At 37.3% G+C, this 21344-nt stretch overlaps 2 protein-coding genes across 8 annotated transcripts in view; one reads left to right on the top strand and one right to left on the bottom strand.

Moving 5' to 3' along the window:
- ELF1 (E74 like ETS transcription factor 1) overlaps positions 1 to 14723 on the bottom strand; it is a 104006-nt gene extending 89283 nt beyond the window's left edge. The window contains exon 1 of one of the 2 annotated variants that reach the window (XM_079136528.1): positions 14277 to 14723. The gene's annotated coding sequence lies outside the window, so the exon portion shown is untranslated. The remainder of the gene's footprint in view (positions 1 to 14276) is intronic. The other variant, XM_079136524.1, reaches the window with a different exon arrangement.
- Positions 14724 to 14863: 140 nt separating this feature from the next.
- WBP4 (WW domain binding protein 4) overlaps positions 14864 to 21344 on the top strand; it is an 87052-nt gene continuing 80571 nt past the window's right edge. For 2 of the 6 annotated variants that reach the window (XM_079136532.1, XM_079136531.1), the window contains exons 1-4: positions 14866 to 15021; positions 15976 to 16048; positions 18808 to 18870; positions 18956 to 19079. In XM_079136532.1, the coding sequence (XP_078992658.1) occupies positions 15020 to 15021; positions 15976 to 16048; positions 18808 to 18870; positions 18956 to 19079 (262 nt within the window). In that variant the 5' untranslated portion in view covers positions 14866 to 15019. Of the gene's footprint in view, positions 15022 to 15975; positions 16129 to 18807; positions 18871 to 18955; positions 19080 to 21344 lie in introns of those variants that run through there. The other 4 variants (XM_079136530.1, XM_079136529.1, XM_079136534.1 and 1 more) reach the window with 4 other exon arrangements.

Below are 21344 nucleotides of genomic sequence, written 5' to 3' on the forward strand. Positions count from 1 at the left end.
AAAAAAAAAAAAAAAAAAAAAAATCAAATTACTTATGGGGGAAAACAATTTAAATTTCAACTGATTTCTCAACCCAGACCCTCAATGCCAGGAGGTCCTGGAATTACATATATCAAGCTCTGAAAGAAAATGGATGCCAACCAAGAATATTATATCTGGCAAATTAAACTTCAGATTTGAAGATGAAAATAAAAAGCTTCCATGATAAACAAAAGTTAAAAGAATTCACAACTAGAAAGCCTGCACTACAGAACATTCTCAGCAAAATATTCCATAAGGAGGAAATGAGAAAAGAAAATCAGCAAAGGGAGAAACTACTCTAAAGGAAAAGTCAATCAAAGGAGAAAGTAAAAAAAAAAAAAAAAAAAAAAATGACCAGAAACACAAATCATATTTCAGTAATAACCTTGAATATTAATGGTCTAAACTCATCAATCAAAAGAAACAGACTGGAAGATAGGATTTTTTTCAAAAAGACCCAACAATATGCTGTCTTCAAGAGATTCACCTCCTAGGAAAAGACATCCACAGACTAAAGGTGAAATGTTGGGAAAAATCATATAACTCACATGGCTGATGTAAACAAGCAGGGGTTTCCATCTTCATATCAGACTAAGTGAACTTCAAACCAAAGTTAGTCAGAAGGACATTTCATACTGCTTAATGGAATCATACACCAACAAGATATAGCAATTGTAAATATATATGCCCCAAATAATGGAGCATCTAAGTACATCAAACAAATCCTTTCGATTTCAAGAATCAAATAGACCACAACACAGTAACACTGGGTGACTTTAACACACCTCTCTCACCATTGGATCTTCCAAACAAAAACTACACAAGAAACTATAGAATTAAATGATACAATCAATGATTTAGACTTCACAAACATATATAGGATATTCCATCCATCACTCAACAAATACTCTTCTCAGGAGTACATGAATCCTTCTGTAAAATAGACCACATGTTATGCCACAAAACAACTGTTGGCAAATACCAAAAAACAGAAATCCTACCCTGCATTCTAGTAGATCATAATGGAATGAAACTAGGAATCAACAAAATAATAGAAGCTACTCCAACACCTGAGGACTAAACAGCATGCTATGAAATGATAAATGGATAAAAGAAGAAATCAAGGAGGAAATTAAAAAAATATTTAGAGGTAAATAACAACACTGATACTACATATCAAAATCTCTGGGAAGTGAAGGCAGTGCTAAGAGGAAAGGTCATTGCATTCAGTTCATGCGTTAAAAGAATAAAAAGCCAACAAATAAATGGCCTAACATTACATCTCAAAGCCCTAGAAAAAGAACAAATCAACACCAAAAGCAGAAGACACAGGAAATAATTAAAATCTGAGCCTGAAATCAAGAAATTGAAACAAAAGAAACAATTCAAAAAATTTGATAAAACAAAAAGTTGGTTCTTTGAAAAAGTAAATAAAATTGATAAATCCTTAGCCACGCTAACAAAGAGAGAGAAAACTCAAATTACTAAAATTTGTGATGAAAAAGGAAATATTACGATGGATACTACTAAAATACAGAAGATAATTAGAAACTATTTTGTAACTTTATACTCCAAAATCTCAAAGATATCGGCAAATTTCTAGACAAATTTCTAGATCTACCCAAACCAATGCAGGACATACACAATTTAAACAGATCGATTTCAAGCAAAGAAATAGAAGACTCCATCAAAAGCCTACCAACCAAGAAAAGCCCAGGACCAGATGGAGTCTTAGCTGAGTTCTACAAGACCAATACTCCTCAAAATATTCCATGAAATAGAAAAGAAGGGAACCCTTCAAAACTCATTCTATAAGTTTCAGCCTTATACCAAAACCAGACAAACACACATCAAGGAAAGAAAACTTCAGACCAATATCCCTCATGAATATAGACTCAAAAATTCTCAATAAAATTCTGGCAAATCACATACAAAAACACCTTAAAAAAAATAATGGTCCACCATATGAAGTGGGGTTCATCCCTGGAATGCAAGGTTGGTTCAACATACAGAAATCAATAAATGTAATATATCACATCAATAGACTTAAAGACAAGAATCATAGGATTATCTCAATAGACGCAGAGAAAGCATTTGACAAAATACAGCACCTCTTCATGTTCAAAACACTAGAAAAACTAGGTAGAGTAGGAACATACCTCAACATTGTAAAAGTTAAGCCCATGGCCAACATCATTCTAAATGGAGAAAAACTGAAAGCATTCCCCCTAAAAACTGAAGCAAGACTTTCACATTTCTATTCAACCTTGTCCTTGAAACCATAGCAAGGGCAATCAGTTAGACAAAAGAAATTAAAGTGATATGAATAGGAAAAAGAACTCAAAGTAAACTATTTGCCGCAACAAGATTCTCCATTTAGAAGATCCAAAAATTTCCACCAGAAAACTTCTAGGACTCATAAATAAATTCAGCAAAGAAGCAGGATATAAAATCAATACCCATAAATCACATGCATTTCTATACATAAGCAATGAATTCACTGCAAGAAAAATTAGGAAAACTACTCCATTCACAATAGCCTCAACAAAAAGTACTTGAGAATCAATCTAACAAGAGGTGAAAGACCTCTATAATGAAAACTACACAACACTAAATAAATTAAAGAAGACCTTAGAAGATGGAAAAATCTCCCATGCTCTTGGATAGGCAGAATTAATGTTGTCAAAATGGCAATACTACCAAAAGTGTTACACAGATTTAATGCAATTCCTATTAAAATCCCAATGATACTCTTCATAGAAATAGAAAAAGCAATCATGAAATTCATTTGGAAAAATAAGAGACCCAGAATATCCAAAGCAATCCTTAGCAAGAAGAGTGAAGCAGGAGGTATAACAACACCAGACCTTAATCTATAGTACAGAGCAATAGTAACAAAAACAGCATGATATTGGCACCAAAATAGACATGTAGACAAATGGTACAAAATAGAAGACACAGAGACAAACCCACATAAATATAGTTATCTCATACTAAACAAAGGTGACAAAAATATACATTGGAGAAAAGATAGCCTATTCAACAAATGGTTCTAGGAAAACTGGAAATCCATATGTAACAAAATGAAATTAAACCTCTATCTCTCATCCTGCACAAAAATCAACTCAAAATGGATCAAGTACTTAGGCACTAAAACAGAGACCCTGCACCTAATAGAAGAAAAAGTAAGCCCAGATGAAAATGTGGTACATATACACAGTGGGATATTACTCAGACTTAAAGAAGAATGAAATCATAGCATTTGCAGGTAAATGGATGGAACTGCAGAATATCATAATATGTGAAATAAGTCAATCCCTTAAAACCAAAGGCTGAATGTTTTCTCTGACAAGTGAATGCTGATCCATAGTTGGGGGTAGGTAGGGAAGAATGAAGAACTTTGGATTGTACTGTGGGGTGGGGTGGATTGAGACAGACATTATTACCCTACATACATGTATGAAAGAATTTTCAAAAAAAAATCAAATAAAAAGGTTAATGAAAATAAATAAATAAAAGTTAAAAAATAAAATAAAATAAGACTCCATAGATGGGCACAGTGGCATACACCTGTAATCTCAGTGGCTCCAGAGGCTGAGGCAGGAGGATCGAGAGTTCAAAGTCAGCCTCAGCAACTTAGTGAGGCCCTAAGCAACTTAGCCAGATCTGTCTCTAAATAAAATATTTTTTTAAAGGGCTGGGGATGTGGCTCAGTGGTTAAGTGCCCTGGGGTTCAATCCCTGGCACCAAAATAAATAAATAAGGCTCAGTAAACTAGTAAAAAGCATTCTAGACCATATTGACAATGCAGAAGAATAAACCATCTTTCAAACCAGAATTTTAAAGAAAACCAAAATTGTGGTTCATGTGAAATGACACAGAAAAAGGGAAAAAAAAGGAAAGGCATTCCCACTCATCTCTGAAATTCACTAATGCCATCTGCATACTTGGAGTACTGAATTACTTAAACCTGTGTTTTACCTCTCACCAGGATAGTCCTCTAACCCCACTGTGTGCTGAGCAGTATTCCCTATCAACTTTGCCTGTGATCATTCCCTTCTTGTCATACCCCTCTTTCTAGTCAGCTGTTGCAATTGCGTCCATGCCCACTGGCCTCCTCAGCAGGGCTTCATCCTTCCCAATTAATAGGGTTGTAGGTGTCCTCTGGCATAAGACAAGTGTCTGATAAACACAAAAGTTAGGAAAGCTGGGATTAAAAAAAAAATTCCATTCCAACCCTGAAACGCTGAATTAAATGTTTGATAACATTTGGAAAAATTAAGTTTCACACTGAGCAATATATAACACATTCTAATTCAGAAATACATCCTGGTCTCTAAATCCTGAATCCAAAAAATACTAACTCAAAAGATTAAACTACAAATAAAGATGAAGAAGTCACTAGGCTAAGTGCCTTCCCGAACATTTCAAAGCAGAAAAAAAAAAGTTTTTAAATAGAAAGTACTTAATAGTGAAAGTGGGGATCAATAGCAATGCCTATAATTCCAGCAACTCAGAAGTTGAGGCAAGAAGACCACAAGTTCAAAGCCAGTCTCAACGACTTATCAAGACTCTGTTTCAAAATAAAAAAGGCTGGTGATAGTTGAGTGGTTATTTTTTTTAACTTTTATTTATCTAATCCCCACTATTATCAACTCCCCCAAAGTATTTAATAGTGAATAGTTTGCATTCAAAAATACTAAAATTCCGTTTATGAAACAGTTGTAATTGCTTTAACAAAATTCCAAGTCATCTATATGAGAATTACTTATAAAGAATAAAATATTTTATTATTTGTATTGAGGAAAACAAACCTAGGTATGAAAAGTAAAAGTGAACAATTAACTACCAATAATCCTAAAATAGTATTATATAGCATAAAAAGGTAACACTGTGAGAAAACAAAGCTGAAGTGTAGATGGAAGTTTAATATCACAGTTTTAAAAAGAATATGAGAGCAAAATAATTAAAGGTCGTTAGAAAACATAAATATATCCTGATGCGGTGACACATGCCTATAATCCCAGTGATTCAGGAGGCTGAGGCAAAAGAATTCCAAGTTTAAGGCCAGCCTTGGCAATTTAGTGAGACTGCTTCAAAACAAAAATGAAAATTAAAAATGACTGGAGATGTAGCTGTGGTAAAGCTCCCCTGGACTCAATCTCCAGTACCAAAAAAAAAAAAAAAAAAAAAACACCACAAATATATCCTCAATTTTATCAACTCTTTATTGCAATACCTAGGAAAGGAACAAATAGACTATGAAATATTTAGAAAGTTACTTTTCTTAAGCCATATGTAAATAATACTTTGTTTTGTTTTTTGGTATTTGGTACTGGAAATTGAAACCAGGGGTGCTTAACCTGTGAGGCACATCCCCAGCTCTTTTTAAGACAGGTTTCGATAAATTGCTAAGGCTGGCTTTGAATTTGTGATCCTCCTGCCTCAGCCTCCTGAGTTGCTGGACTTATAGGCATGTGCTACACTCCCACCCAAATAGTACTTTTAAAAAACATGATAATTTACTTATTTGTGGACCTATAAAAACATTTACTTTTCTTTGGGAGACAGAGATCTCACTATTCTCAGGCTCGTCTCTAACTTGGTTCAAGCCATCCTCCTGCCTCAGTCTACCAACTAGCTGGAGCTTCAGGGGCATGCTACCACATACTGCTAGACATCTGTATTTTTATCAGGGTCTATTTAGCTTTTTTTTTTTTTTTTTTTTTTTGCAGTGCTGGACATTGAACCCAGGGCTTTATGCTTGCGATGAAAGCACTCTACCAACTGAGCTATCTCCCCAGCCCTCTATTTAGCTTTAAATTACACAATATATTTTGACCACAGAAAGTAAAATATTTAGGGAGCCAATAATTATTTTAAAAAGTTACCCACAATCCCACACATTTACATGAAAAAAAAATCCAAACATTTAAAGTCAACTACTAGGTTTGTTATGCTACACTTCTTAGAAAAACAGTAATATTTAAATATTAAAAATCATTAGCAGTTGGGCACCATGGCACACGCCTGGAACCCCAGGAACTCAGGAGACAGAGGCAAGAAGACATCAAATTCAAGGACAGCCTCAGCAATTTAGGACAGCCTGTCTCAAAATAAAAAATAAATAAATAAATAAAAATAAAAACGATTAGGGATGTAGTTCAGTGGTGAAGCACCCCTGGGTTCAATCCCCAGTACCAAAATTAGAAATAATGATCATGAATATTTGACAACTAATACCAAAATGTAGGGCCCCTAATGCAAAGTATCAGGTAACTTAATGAGCTAGAGACCAATATTCATTTTCATCAGAATGCACAACTGCTAATCTCAGAACGTTGTTTCAGCTTTCTTCTGCTTTACTAGTAGCACAAATTTCAAGCACTAAATGGCTACTCCACCCCTGCTGACATCTCGGGGAATTCAAGTGTGTAAGCCACTTACGACATTATAGGCTGTAAACAACTCATCTGCTGGCAAAGTTATTTTGTAGAATCCAAGACTGAACCATTTCCTGAGTTGCAGAGAACAAATAAGTCTTTCACAATCACCATTTCACTTTGATATCAAGCTAGCTTACCACTGTTTAATTTGTGAGCAGACAACCCTTCTAAATAAGAAACAATATATTCCAAACTCATTTAAAAGTACAATTAAGGCAATTCATCTAGCAAGGAGAATTTTTAACTAAAACCAACTCCACAGAAGATTAAAAGAACAAGGCTCAGTGATACAAGTCTATAATCCCAGTGACTTGGGAGGCTGAGGCAGGAGTATCACAATTTTGAGGCCAGTCAAGGCAACTTAACAAGAATCTGCTTCAAAATAAAAACAAAAAAGGTTAAAGATGTGACTCAGTGATACAGCAATCCTCACTTTCATTCCCAGTACCTAAAAAAAAAAAAAAAAAAAAAAAAAAGAAGCTGGCAGTGGTTAGGGGATTCACATAGTACTCAAAAAATTCTCTCAAAGACAATACTGTGTGAATGTATGTATTATAAAATAAGATTTTAAAAAAGTAGTACAATGAAAGTAAAAAAAGACCATTTCACAACAGGCCTACATGCCATGCTTTAAAAAACAAACTCATATTTCTGAAGAAACACATCTTCTAAAAAAGCAATGAGTTTCTTTACAACTTTTTAAAACTATTAATTGTATTCTAGATTCCATTTTAAAGCCTCAGAAAAAGTTCCAGGGGGGGAAAAAAAAACTGATTACAGCCAGGCACGGTGGCGCACAACTGTAATCCCAACAGCTTGGGAGACTGATGCAGGAGGATGGAGAGTTCAAAACCACCTTCAGCGAAAGCAAGGTGCTAAGCAACTCAGCGAGATCCTTTCTCTCAATAAAATACAAAATAGGGCTGGGGATGTGGCTCAGTGGTTGAGTGCCCCTGAATCCAATCTCTGGTATCCAAAATTTTTTAAAAATTTAAAAGAAGATTTCTACCACATACACCATGTGTAGGAGAACCATAGTCAACTCTAAAATAACAAATTTCGTGCTGGGTGCAGTGACAAACACCTATAATTCCAGTCACTGGGAAGGCTGAGGCAGCAAGTTCAAGGCCAGCCTCAGCAACTTAGACCTCAGCTATCTTAGCCCCTCTCAATTTCTAAGACCACGTCTCAAAATAAAAAAAAGGACTGGAGATGTGGTAAAATACTCCTGGAGATTCCGAAGAAAAGTTGAAAATGGAACTACCATTTGACCCAGTTATCTCACTCCTATGTTTATACCCAAAGGACTTAAAATTAGTATACTACAGTGACACAGCCACATCAATGTTTACAGCAGCTCAATTCACAATAGCCAAGCTATGCAACCAACCTAGGTGCTTTCGACAGATGAATTAATAAAGAAACTGGGGTATACACACAATGGAATATTATTCAGCTTTAAAAAAGAATGAAATTATAGCATTTGCAGGTAAATGGATGGAACTGGAGAATATTATGCTAAGCAAAATAAGCCAAACTCAAAGAACCAAAGGCCAAATGTCTTCTCTGATATGTGGATCTAATTTGCAATAAGGGAGGAAGAGAGAACAGAGGTACTCTGGACTAGGCAGAGGAGAGCAAAGGTGGCATGCGGGTAGGAATGATAGTACAATGGATAGTAGAATGGATCCATGTGCATAAATTATTACATGACCTGTGTAACTCTACATCATGTACAACCTGACAAATGAGAAGTTATACTCCATTTATATGTCAAAAAGCATTCCACTGTCATGAATAATTAATTAGAACAAATTAAAAAAAAAAAAAATCCCAGCAGTTCAGGAGGCTGAGGCAGGAGAATCACGAGTTCAAAGCCAGCTTCAGCAAGGAAAGGTGCTAAGCAACTCAGCGAGACCTTGTCTCTAAATAAAATACAAAATAGGGCTGGGCATGTGGCTCAGTGGCTAAGTGCCCCTGAGTTCAATCCCCTGTACGCCCCCTCCAAGAAAAAAAAAAAAATCCTGGGTTTCAATCCCTAGTAGCAAAATGAATATATCAGTAAATTTCAAAGAAACGAAGCTTTTCTACAATTCTTTAGGATTTTAGTTCTAAAATTGTATTGTCCACACGGTGGCAGTCTCACAGTCTTCACTGTCCTTAGATTCAATGTACAACTTCAGTGTTCAAAACACTACACAAAGATGTGTAATAAATTTGCTACCTGACCAACCTGGAGGGTAAAATTTGCCTGTCCTCTCCAAAAAATTGTTTAGCTTCCCTATTTCTTTTAGGAGTATTTATTTTGTAATCTTAAATATTTCCTTCAATGAATCTCTTATATCTGATCTTTTCTATTTCGCTATCATCACCCTATTTACGGAGACTAGAAACAAACAGAGTTGTTGGAAGATTACTACTGGCAGAAGATTGCCTAACTTGGTCAGGTCCTAATATAAGCAGAGTAGGAGGAGAAATAGGAATGAAGGTGGGAAAGGACCCAGGTCTAACCCTTCCAAATTCCAGTTCATCTAACATAATACTACTAAATGAATTAATTTCATATCCCTCTTCCAAGCTAAGTAAAACTCCTTAGCCTAAAATTCAAGGACCTTCCAAAATCTCCTTGTCAAGGGCTAAGGGGATCTGTAAAATAAACTGCTTTGAAGAGACCTTGCAACTCTTGGTTTTTATTTATTCAGCCAATCAAATATTTTCTAAATGTTTACCAGGTGCCATTCACTGTTCCAAATCTGGTGATACAGAGGGAAACAAGTCATCTGCTTCAAAGTTACGGGTTCCTGACAAGGCAGTCTATTAAGAGAAGCAGGTAAAAGGCCCCAGGCATTTCCAGCCATAGGCAGGTAAGGGGTGAGGTTCCTTCAAAGTATGAGCCACTGGAAACAACAAGGATTGGGAGTGTTAGGAGAGACAAGAGATCTGCCAGAGCACTAACACTGTTCCCTATCAACCCTAGACCTATTTCCCATTCCTATCCCACCTATAGACTCCACTAGGCCAGAATTAGCTAACAACTGTTAATGCATCTCTGCTTTGGTTTGCTTCCTCTAAAACCCTCCCCCATCTATATAAACAAAAACCTAATTAGCCTTCAAAGTTCATCTCAAAGCTGCCTCCTACAGGAAGCCTTTCCTATTCCCTAATACAAACACAAAGGTGAATTTTGGAGACCTTTAAACGCTGTGATCCTTGGTTTAGTTCTCTCTGAGCATTTGTCACACTATGCACACTATGCATTGTAACATAATTATGTGTATACTCACCTAACCTCTTTCATCAGTTATTTCTGAATACCTGCTACATTCCTGAAATTACCTAGGAGCTAGAATTTTGTTAAATTACCCTATTATCATTTTAAAATATGTAATATTTGAATGATAAATTTAAAATCTAGAGATATTCTATATGCAATAGGACACAGTGGCACACACCTGTAATCTCAGCAACTCAAGAGGCTGAGGCAAGAGGATCACAAGTTTGAGGCCAGGCTGGACAATTTAGCAAGACCCTGTCTCAAAATGAAATTAGGAAAACTGGGGAATGGTAGAGTATTTTCCTAGCATGCTTGAAGCCCTGGGTTCAAATTCCTAGCGCTGAATTTTTTTTTTTAAGTCCTATATGCTTTTCGTTGCTTCAATCCGTTATTAACAGTTTTGCTGAATGTTGACATACCATAAAGTTCACAATTCAATGTTTTTTGGCATATTTACAGAGTTGTGCAAACATCACTAAAGTCTAATTTTAGTACATTTTAATCATCATGTGTACTACATTAGCAGGCACCCTACCAACCCCCCTTTCTGTGTCAAGGTAATCACTAGTTTATCTTCTTTCTCTGCAGGTAACTGTTTTTAACCTTTTACAAGTGGAATCATATAAAATGTTGTCTTTTATGCTTTGCTTCTTGAAATTCCTCTATGTATGGTATGCACCAGTACTTCATCTTTTTGTTGCCAAAATTCCATTGTATGAACACATTACCATTTATTCATTCATTCATCAGTGGGACTTTTTGATTGTTTCCACTTTTTGCTTATGAATAGTGCTGCATAAACATTTGTGTACAAGTTTTGGTGTAGGCATATGCTTTCATTTCTCCTGGGTATACACTTAGGAAATGCTGGATATTACTCTGTTTAATAGTTCAAGGAACTACGGAACTTCCAACAGGACTGCACCATCCTACATTTCCAATTTCCACAGGGTTTCCAATTTGTTTACTATTGTTTGAATTTTACAGATCAAGAACAATCCCACTACACAATATCCTAACCCTTATGGAACTAATATTCTGATAGAACAAAATAAGAAACAGAATCAAATAAATAAATTGGTGATTATTATCAAAATGAAGTAAAAACAGGGTAAGTTAACCAGAAAGTAACCAAAAAGAGGGAGGCTAGAATGATCACAAAAGACCTCTCTGCAAAGGTAATGCTGACCTGAGATGTGAAGAACTGGAAGGGGTATATTATAGGCAGAAGAATGGCAAATAATAAAACCAAGAATAAGTTTGGCATGTTTAAGAAGTAAAAATGAAAAGGCAAAATGTACAAATGAAGTTGGGAAGGTAAGCAGAGGGCAGATAGCCCTAGGTCTCACAGACTAGGATGAAGTCTTTATATTTTGCTTAAAATGCCATAATCCTTTCCTAATCTCTTGTATTTGTTTAAATATGAGTACTCATTTCTGCAAACATTTACTGAACTTTGATATATCTTCTGATTACCCACACATCAGCGAATATTAAAGAGACTTCTGGGGTACATCTGCACCATTTATTTAGTATAAGTATTTAGAGGCCAAGAGAAAACAACTAAAATATGGCTGCCAACGGTGTTTTAGTAAAAAAGTACAACCATATGCATAAATCCTCACAAATTTATCTCCTAGTCTTAACCAATTTAAGAAGTATGCCTTACTGATAATAATTTGCAGTTATCTTAGAAAATCATGATATTTCAATAAAGCAAATCAATAAGAATATAGCTTCAGATTAGTCTCATAATTTAAATCTAGACTTCATTCTTATAAATTGAATTATAATTAACTGGTTGGTTTTTTTCCATTCTACTAAAATTTCAACTTTAAACCTATGGTTACAAAATAGTCTACATATTTATACTGTTTGAAACCTCCCTTCACCCCAGTACTGGGGATTTAAACCAGGGGTGCTCACATTGAGCAACATTCCCAGCCCTTTTTTTATTATTATTATTTTTGTATTCTGACACAGGGGGTCTCACTAAATTGCTAAAGCTGGCCTAAAACTTTTGATCCTTTACCTCAACCTCCTGGCACACTAAAATTACAGGTGTACAGGTGTGTACCATCATGCCTGGCCTTTTTTCTTTTCTTTTGAGATGGGGTTTGATTATGTTGCCCAGGTTGATTTTGAACCCCTGAGTCTTCTGTGTCAACATGCCAAGATACACGTCACCTGGTTCTAGTTTGAGTCTTTTTAAGTAAGATTTTTTTCCCTACGTATTACAGCTATGTTCAGGATTTTTAAAGAGACAAAAAAAAAAAAAAAAAAAAAAAGTTTTCAAAACTCTAATGACATAAAAGGTCACTCTGATAAAAAGAACCTATTACTTAATCAAAATTTATCAAGTTAAAATTCCTTTCTACTGTCCAGGCTTGATTTCCCATGGTTCTCCCTCCAGGCACTCTGCTCCTGCCAAACCAGACTACTTGCTAGCCTCCTGGAACTTGTCTCCCTCCATCTCAGGTTTATGATTCACATTCCCCATCAGGAGAAATCCAACCAGTTCTTCAAGGTCCAGAACACTCTCCCCTCCTAGTCTCTTCTCTAGTTCTCTTACCTGAGTATAACTGATTCTTCATCTCTCTGTTCCAGTAGCAATTTCTACAACTCACATGTTGCTTTATCATATTCTATCTGATACACAAATACAGTAAAAAAATTTGTGTCTTGGACAGGTTTGCCATCAACCATTCCCCTTAGCTCGCCCCAAATACAGTCTGACTACTTACAATTAGGGGTATTCAAATTTAAAACAATGCATTTTTGTACCATTGGATTCAAAAAATACCAAGTCATTTCAAAAATTAAGCCCTCTGTGGAGACAATTAAAACAGAAGTAAATTTCCTTCCTTCTAAATTTGGACCTAACTCTTTAGTAACTGGTTCTTAATAATATCATTCCCTATTTAAATGAAACTTTTCCACTTTCATTACCTATACAAGAATTATTCTTGCAACACTCTCTGAAGTTTGTAAGGTATAGTCTCAAGAATTTATGACTGTAAAGCTAGAGTTCAGACAAGGTGAAAGATTTCCATAAGTTCACAGTTAATCATAGGACAAAATATGATTTCATCAGTATTCTATCATCTACCTACTAATATAAAGCACCTGAACATCAGTAACTTCAAAGCATCTGAGGACACTTGGCATGTAGTAAACAAATATTTGAATTAATGAAGATGATTTAAAATTTATAGTTGTGGCAGTTTTTTCTTTATCTTTTTATTTACAATGAAAAGCTAATTAATCCTTAATCGTGCAGATCATATTAACAGATTATTTTTCAAATTTACTATGCAGTTAGTTAAAGCTGTGAAAGTTTGGAACACACATATAACAACACCCTCTTAGCCATGGCTATGACAACATATTCACAAGAGTCATTTTTTCCTTATTTGTTCCCGGAGACCCAACAGACTAAACACTATAGCTGCCCTTATTTTCTAATTTCAACTTGCATTTAAGATAACGCTTTTGTTTCATTTACAGCTCACATGCTGCTGACACAGCTGCCCCTTCCTCGTAATAAACACAGGGCTTCTATATTTAAAAATACAGTGAAACTTTGTTATAACATCCCCTCCCCAGTCTCCAGCCAATTTTCTCTCATCCAAGCTCCACCTCCCCCCAGGATTTTTTAATCAGTGGCACTTAAAACATTGGTCCTTTGGAAAGTCAATTTTCTTCTTTAAAAAACATCTCATCACAGTGGTATTTTCCTTCTGCGCAGCTCATTGTGTTTTAAGGAAGGGGGGCCTCTTCCCAAAGGCTCTCTCCACAGGCTGGGTACTAACTGACGGCGACCAGCCCGGGGAGTGTCAAGTGTGCTGACCTCGCGCGCCGGCCCGCAGGCACACGCGGCGGGTGGGGGTGACCGGCAGCTGCGCCGACGGGAAAGCGCGCCCCTTGGGCCGCTGCCGGAGGCTCCGGGCGTTCTGCAGGGGGGTCCCCTAAACGCCTGGCACACAGTCGGACGCCCAAAGCAGAGACAAACCCGTCCCGCGTCTCTCCGGAGGGTCGGGAGAGGGCGACCAAGCAGGGCGTGGACGCGAGGGGGTTATGGGGAGGCGATAACGCGAAGCCAGAGTTAATCACCAACTCCCCAGCGTCTGGAAAACTACGGGCTGGGGCAGAAGGGGCGGGGAAGCAGCTCCGGAGAAAGTGAAACTCCCTGACCGACGGACACAGCGAGCCAGAGGGACCCAGAGTGGGACTCGGGGCGCTCGCGTTCCTCCAACCCGCACTGCACACCACTAGAGGCTCTCAAAGGAGCACCCCAGCTCTGGACGCCACTAACAATTACATCAATGCTTGTATTCTACAAACTGATACGCGCAGGGGACGGGTGTCAAGCTGAACAACTGGAAATAAAACATCCCCCAAACCCGCCTTCCAAAAAAAAAAAAATTACACTATTCCCATACCGGGAGTCGAACCCGGGCCGCCTGGGTGAAAACCAGGAATCCTAACCGCTAGACCATATGGGAAGTGCTGCTAAAGGCACCGGCGGGACCCACCTGACAAGCGTAAGCGCTGCTGCCGCCTCTACTCTAGCCGGAGCCGCTGCCCACGCGCGGGAACGAGCCGGGCCAGAGCGCGCGGCCCGAGCGGGGGAGGGGCGGGGCCGAGCCGCGCCACAGGAAAGTTCTGAGTCGAAGCCGGAGACTCGCGGGGTCCCAGAATCAACGTTTCACCTTTCTTTTTAAACTCCGCCAACGGCCCCCAGCCCACAGGTCCGGGTTGCTCCGTTGGTCAAAGTGCGTGAGGACTAGTTGGCAAAGTTGAGGGCGGCGACGTCTCTGGGAACAGCTGTTTGCGTTCAGGGCGGAGGCGGCGTGCGAGCTCCTTGGCCACGAGCCAGCGAGCCTAGAAGGAGAGTGGAAGTTCTGGATCCCAGGAGAGGATAAGGAGCAGGCGGGTCTGCGACGGGCTTGAAGTTTGTCTTTCAGCTCAAGTCCCGTCGCGCTTTCGCCCCTTCTCCGTGACCTCAACTCCTTTATACCGACCCCACCTCTCAGGATTTTAGAGTACCGCCCCTATAGGGGGAGGGGAGGAGGAGGAGATTTCAAACGCGGTTTGAGTCTCCCGGGCACCCGTAGTTGGGAACTGTGGAACGCTGGTCTCAGGGAAAGAGGGAGGTGTCAGAACTGAAAGTGAGGTTCGTGTGGGCCTCGTTGCTGGCCGGACCGACTCTCTCCGCTTGGAGAGTGTGTGAGTGTGAGTCGCACCCCGGGCGACGCGCGGAGCGGCAGGCGCAGTCATGTGAGTCGGGTCTCAGGCTCTGAACAACGAGGTGTTGTTTCTCTGGACAGTTCTTTCCCTCCGGGTCCCTCCGCTGCCGCCACCCGCTCCCGCCCTTCTGCGGGGGCGTGACGGACGCGCTCTTAACTCGCTCGGGACCAGCACCAGACCTGCAGGACCGGTTTTCTGGACGGGGTACAAGTGCTACCCTTAGGAGCTCCCTGGGTGCCCCTTCACTGAGTCTAAGCTGGGAGCCTGCGGCCAGTCGAAGTGGCAGGTTGCACTGCCGAGGGGGATGCGCCTCTGGGCTCCTTCTTGCTACGTCGTCTGGGGTGGGGTGGGGGGTGTCGCGGTCGCCCTTTTTGGTTTCTTAGCGCTCGAACCCTGGGGTATTCTGAACCTTTGGTATTGGGCTGCGGCCACCGCTGCAGTCCTCGCCCACTAGAAGAGGTCAGTCCCGGACAGCATAATGGCTTTCTTTTGATCGCGTTCTGTGAAATCCCGTTGCTTTTCCAACTCTTGTCGTCCCAAAGCTCAAGAACAAATTATATTAACTGATACTCTCCAAGGAACCACATCTTTCCCCCAGAATACTGTTGTACTTCTTGTTTGGATGGACATGATTGATTTAAGGCATACTTGAGTTCTTGTAGGCCCTCCATACAGCATCCTCCCCCAAAATTGGGAAGGAACGAAACGAATAATTTTTTTTTTCTTGATGTTCCCTATTTCCTCACACTGATGATAGTAACAAAAGATGAAAATTTTTAAATTATTTTATTCAAAGTGGTCCTATGCTGACTTCTGTATGGCAACAGAATCTCAATTGATTGCCTCAGCCACATATAGGGAGCTTTGTTAACAAAAGGTTCAGTAACTGAGGCTTATCTTTCAAACTCCAAAAAGAGGTTAAAAAAAGCAAATTTTTACCTTTTTAATTTTTGGATAAGCTCACACTTGTTTTCCCTTTTTCAGGGCCGACTACTGGAAGTCACAACCAAAGAAATTCTGTGATTACTGCAAGTGTTGGATAGCAGACAATAGGCCTGTATGATGATTCCACTAATTCTAATAATATTCATGTGAATAATATTCATGTGAAGTCCTGCTTTTTGATCAAAGTTCAGGGTATACAAGGCATTTCTTTTACATTACTCTTGGTTGTTCCAAACATCAAAAGATTTCTGTTGTCCTAGTTTTCTACTTATGAAAGCTGTGAGCCTTTTTCCTTTTATCTACTAAAGTGGGTGATGAAGTCAAATTATTTTGTGGCCTTTCAGGAAATGAACAGTGAGTGGCCGGATAATTAAACATTATCCATGTTTATGAAACACCTACATTGTAATGGTGGTGTTTATAATGTATACAAAGTGAATGTAGAAAGCCATTAAACTATAAAAAGAATATTGTATGTTTCCTTCTCTATGTGTAATTAAATATATTTGATGCAGAGTTTCAAATTTGAGAGATCATTATTATTATATCATAAAATGTAAAAATAATAACTATTAAAATTATAGTCAAGATCCAACTTTTTTTTTTTTTTTTTTTTTGAGACAGGTTCTGGCTAAGTTATCTAGGTCCTCGAAAAGTTGCTAAGTCTGGCTTTGAACTCCTTCCTCAGCCTCCAGAGCCACTCACAGGCATGTGCCACTGTGCCCCAACTTTTAAGACAAAAAATACACCACCAATTTTCCCCCTTCCTGCATATCACAGTACTATGTACAAACTACATAAAAATTAGAGTATCAAATATACATTCAAATGTATTCTAATTGATGGAGTTGGACACACAAAAGAATAGTAGTCCCATCTTTTTTTTTTTAATTAAAAATCATAAATTTACATAGGGCAATGTTGTTTGATTCATTCTGTTATTTTTTTTTCCTTCCCCACTCCCAGTAGTCCCATCTTTAACAATGCTGTATCCCATTAGTACACATTTACATTTGTCTACAAGGTATTAGTATTTTTGGTTGGTTGGGTTTTTTGTTATTGTTGTTTTCCCACAAGGTGTATTTGAATACTTTGCCAAAGTTCTTAACTTTTTTGGAGTTAGGCTCTTCTTACAAATAAATGCCAATGAAAGTTTTTTTTTTTCCTTTAAAGAGACAGTAAAATGAATATTATGAGTTAGGTAGTGTAAATAATCCCTTCCAGTACAATCTGTTTTCATCTTCATCTTGAATTGCTGATACACACTGATTTAGCCTTTAATTAGAAACAAAACTAATTTAGTTTTAATGGTCCTTCAATATTATTTTTTGTGTGGTACTAATAACTTTAGGAAACCCAGTATAAGAAGTAAAGATGATTATTTTTCAAAGTCACACTTCAAAGAAGAATCCACAATAGTATTTTAGAATAGCTCAGTTAATGCATAAGATTTGATAGAACTTGATTTTCCGGAGCTTACCAGGACTTTCTTCCTGCACATAGTTTAACATTTTTTTCACTTTCTTGTCTATTCTTCCATTGTTTCCATATGTATATAGATAGAGGTCCTTGGGGCTGGGGAGATAGCTCAGTTGGTAAGAGTGCTTGCCTTGCAAGCACCGAGGCCCTGGATTCGATCCCCAGCACCACAAAAAAAAAAAAAAAAAAAAAAATACTAGTATTATAGATAGAAGTCCTTAAAGGTAACTTCATATACATAGTATTTTGGACCATACTTTAAAAAATTAAACAATATGTTCTGGAGGTCTCCATGTAGGCTCTTAGAGACTTTGTTTTCTATTATAGCAGCCGATGGGATTGTAGCACGGTTCATTTACTTACAGTACTGCAATAAATAACCTTGTATATAATAAGATCATTTTGAACTGGGCACAGTGGTAAATGACTGTAATTCCAGCAACTCAGGAGGCTAAGGCAGGAGGATTATAAGTTCTAGGCCAGCCTCAGCAATTTAGAGAGACTCTATCTTAAAATAAAAAATGGAAAGAAGTGAGTATGTAGCTCAGTGGTAGAGTGCTCCTGGATTCAATCCCCATGACGCCCCCCACCCCCCGCAAAAAAAAAATCATTGTGTATGTGTGCAGCCATATCTATGGCATATATTCCCAGAAATGGAATTTCTGGATCAAAGGAGAAACGTATTTATAATTATGAAGCAAATTGCCAAGTTGTCCTTAATAGAAGTCATACATTTGACACCATTATCATATCATATAAAAGTGTGTGTTTTTTATCATTTTAAATGTCTGTTCTTAAAATTTTGAGGACTAAGACTTTAAGGAGCATTGTTCTTTATGTCTCTTATTTACCGTAAAAATTGAATAACAAAATTCTGGAGCCTTGACAGTTTTGACATCTGATGCTTGAAGGTGTTTCTTAAAACAAAATTTGGGTGTGACTGGGGTTGTAACTCAGTGGTAGATCACTCACATAGCAGGTGTGAAGCACTGGGTTCAGTCCTCAGCACCATATAAAAATAAATAAATAAAACAAAGGTCTTAAAAAAAAAAAGTTTTTTTGTTTTTTATCCTTTGACTTCATGTCTTGTTTGAGTCTTCTTTATAATCATATTTATAAGATTAATCATCACTGGTACCTGGTACGTTTCTCGCATTAATATGATCATTCTGTTTTATCTTGAGAACCAAAGGATTTCTAGGTTCAGTTTCCTAGCACATTTACCGAAAGGGCTGATATGCTTGAAAATTAATCAGTTTTTATCTTTTCTGCCAGTCATTAATTTTAATGTTCTCATGTTCCATTCTCACATCTACCATATTGCTTTATTGTGAATTTTATGCTGCTCATATAATTTACCTTTATATTTTCTCTTTATTTTTAATTTTCCAGAGTGTTGAATTTCATGAAAGGGGAAAAAATCATAAGGAAAATGTGGCAAAGAGGATCAGTGAGGTAATTTGAACTGGTTCTCTGCTAATTTTTCTGTGCAAATGTCAATTCTTTATCTCACTTTAACTATTATATATGTCTCACATAGATTAAACAGAAAAGCCTGGATAAGGCAAAAGAAGAAGAAAAGGCATCAAAGGAGTTTGCTGCAATGGAGGCAGCTGCCCTGAAAGCATACCAAGAGGATTTGAAAAGGCTTGGCTTAGAGTCAGGTAAAAAACAGCCTGCATGTTTTAAAGGTAACATCAGAGGTCATGCTGAGAGCTCTTATTGTTTCTGTAAAGAGGTTATATACCCAGGGTATACTCTCAGTGCTTTTAATATGCATCATAACCCTATTTAAATAGTAGGACTTGGCTTATGCACTTCTCTTTTGCTTTTTTGCTTCACCTTTTAGTGCTTTCATTCACATCAACCATCAACTATTCTACCTTTGTGTTTATCTGGTCCTAGCTGTGTTCTAGTTGAGTGGTTCCTTTCATAGATAACCATGAGTTTTTTAGGTATTCTCATTGTTCAACTAAAAGACACTGTTAATTAAAAAATAAGCCTTGCAATATAACTACAGTTCATTTTATCCATATGGTCAAAACTATGAATCATATTGTATATATGGTTGAATATATGGTGAAATAGTCTTTTTTGGACAAATTAACTGACTTTACTTCTAGAAGGCAATTATAGTTGTAAATCATTTTTAGTGCCTACAGAATGGTTAGGAGTACAGACTTTAGAGTCAATCACCTCTCGGTAGTTATGTGACTTTGGATTTTTACTAAAATTAAGTAACACTATTGTACAAATTTCTTATTACAGTAACCATCCATAATAATGTTTAGTAAAAAGTAGCTGTCTATACAGTATATCACAATTTATTTAATTGCTTCATGATTAACATTTAGATTGCTTACAGTTTTTCATTTTTACAAAAAATGCTGCAGTGTGCATCATTATGCATGCATCTTTGCATATTTCTTTTTCTCTGAGGGTTCAATTTCTCAAAGTGAGACATTTTCTCAAAATGAGACTGTAATATCAAAGTGTGAATATATCATCTGTATTGTAGCCAATCAAGCCATCTCCAGAAATGTTGGGCTGATTTACACTTTCACTAAAAATAAAACATTTATTACCTAGTGTTGGAAATATTGTCCAATCTTTTGGGGAAAAGTAAAGGCATAAAAAACTGCGTATTTTTTCACATCCATGTAAATACCTGATAGATCCAACTAATACTGGATTTGATCATTCTTTTCAATACTTACTCATCTCCTACAAAATAAATTATGTTTACTAGAGTTTCTTTGAGTTTTAGTGAAGGTAAATGTTATTCTCTGACTTGCTTTTGTGCTTTTTTATTTTTTATGTTTTTATTTGGATATTGGGGATTGAACATAGGGGACACTCAACCACTGAGCCACATCCTCAGCCCTTTTTTTTTTTTTTGTATTTTTTGTTTAGAAACAGGAGCTCACTGAGTTGCTTAGTGCCTTGCTTTTGCTGAGGCTGACTTTGAACTCACAATCCTCTGGCCTTATCCTCTTGAGTCACTGGGATTAATTATAGGCATGCACCTCTGCACCTGACTTATTTTGTACTTTTGTCCATTTTTCTGTTAGAATGTTTGATTTGTAAGGAATCTTTGTAAGGCATTAACTCGTTGTATTTTTTCATTTGTCTTTCTTGAAAAAAGCATGTGTTTGTTTTTTTGTTTTTATATTTGTCATACAGAAGATCTTAATTTTTACATGGTTGAATTTAACATTATTTTACTTTTTGTACTGTTTTTGTTTTGTTTTGGTACTGGGAGTTGAACCCAGAGATATTTTATCACTGAGCCACATTCCCAAACCTTTTTATTTTTTATTTTAAAATGAGGTTTCACTAAATTACTTAGGGCCTCACTAAGTTGCTGAGGCTGGCCTTGAACTTATGATCCTCCTGTCCCATCCTTCCAAGTCACTGGGATTACAGGTATGCAACACCATCTCCAACACGGATATTTTTAAATTTTGTTTTCTTTTAGTAAGTATTTTTGATCTGATATTTTTATTCTTGTAAAGGAGTGGGAAATAGCTTTTAATGTTTTCTTTTTTATTGTTGTTGGTTAATAATTAACCAGTTATTCTAACGTCTTTTTATTAAATGATCTTTTTCCTTCTAATAAAATATACTAGGAATTTGCTCCGTATCTGGATCATTCTGTTTCAGTCATGTTTGCCTGTTTCTGCATCATTTTGACCGCCTGATCCCCTAACGTTCCCCAGTGCTGGCGATCAAACCCAGGGCCTTAAGTATTTTACACAAGCACTTTACTGAGCTGCATTCCCAGTCCTAGATTTTTTTTTAACCATAGTTTTAGAATAAGTTTTAATAATAAGTTGCACTAAATTCCCATACCACTTTTTTTTATTTTAATTTTTCATTGTGTTCTTGCGTGATTATTTTTCCAAATCTTCTCAGGCTTTTGATAAAAT

The sequence above is a fragment of the Sciurus vulgaris genome, assembly GCF_902686455.1.
Source record: "Sciurus vulgaris genome assembly, chromosome: 4".
In the NCBI taxonomy this organism is placed as follows: Eukaryota; Metazoa; Chordata; class Mammalia; order Rodentia; family Sciuridae; genus Sciurus; species Sciurus vulgaris.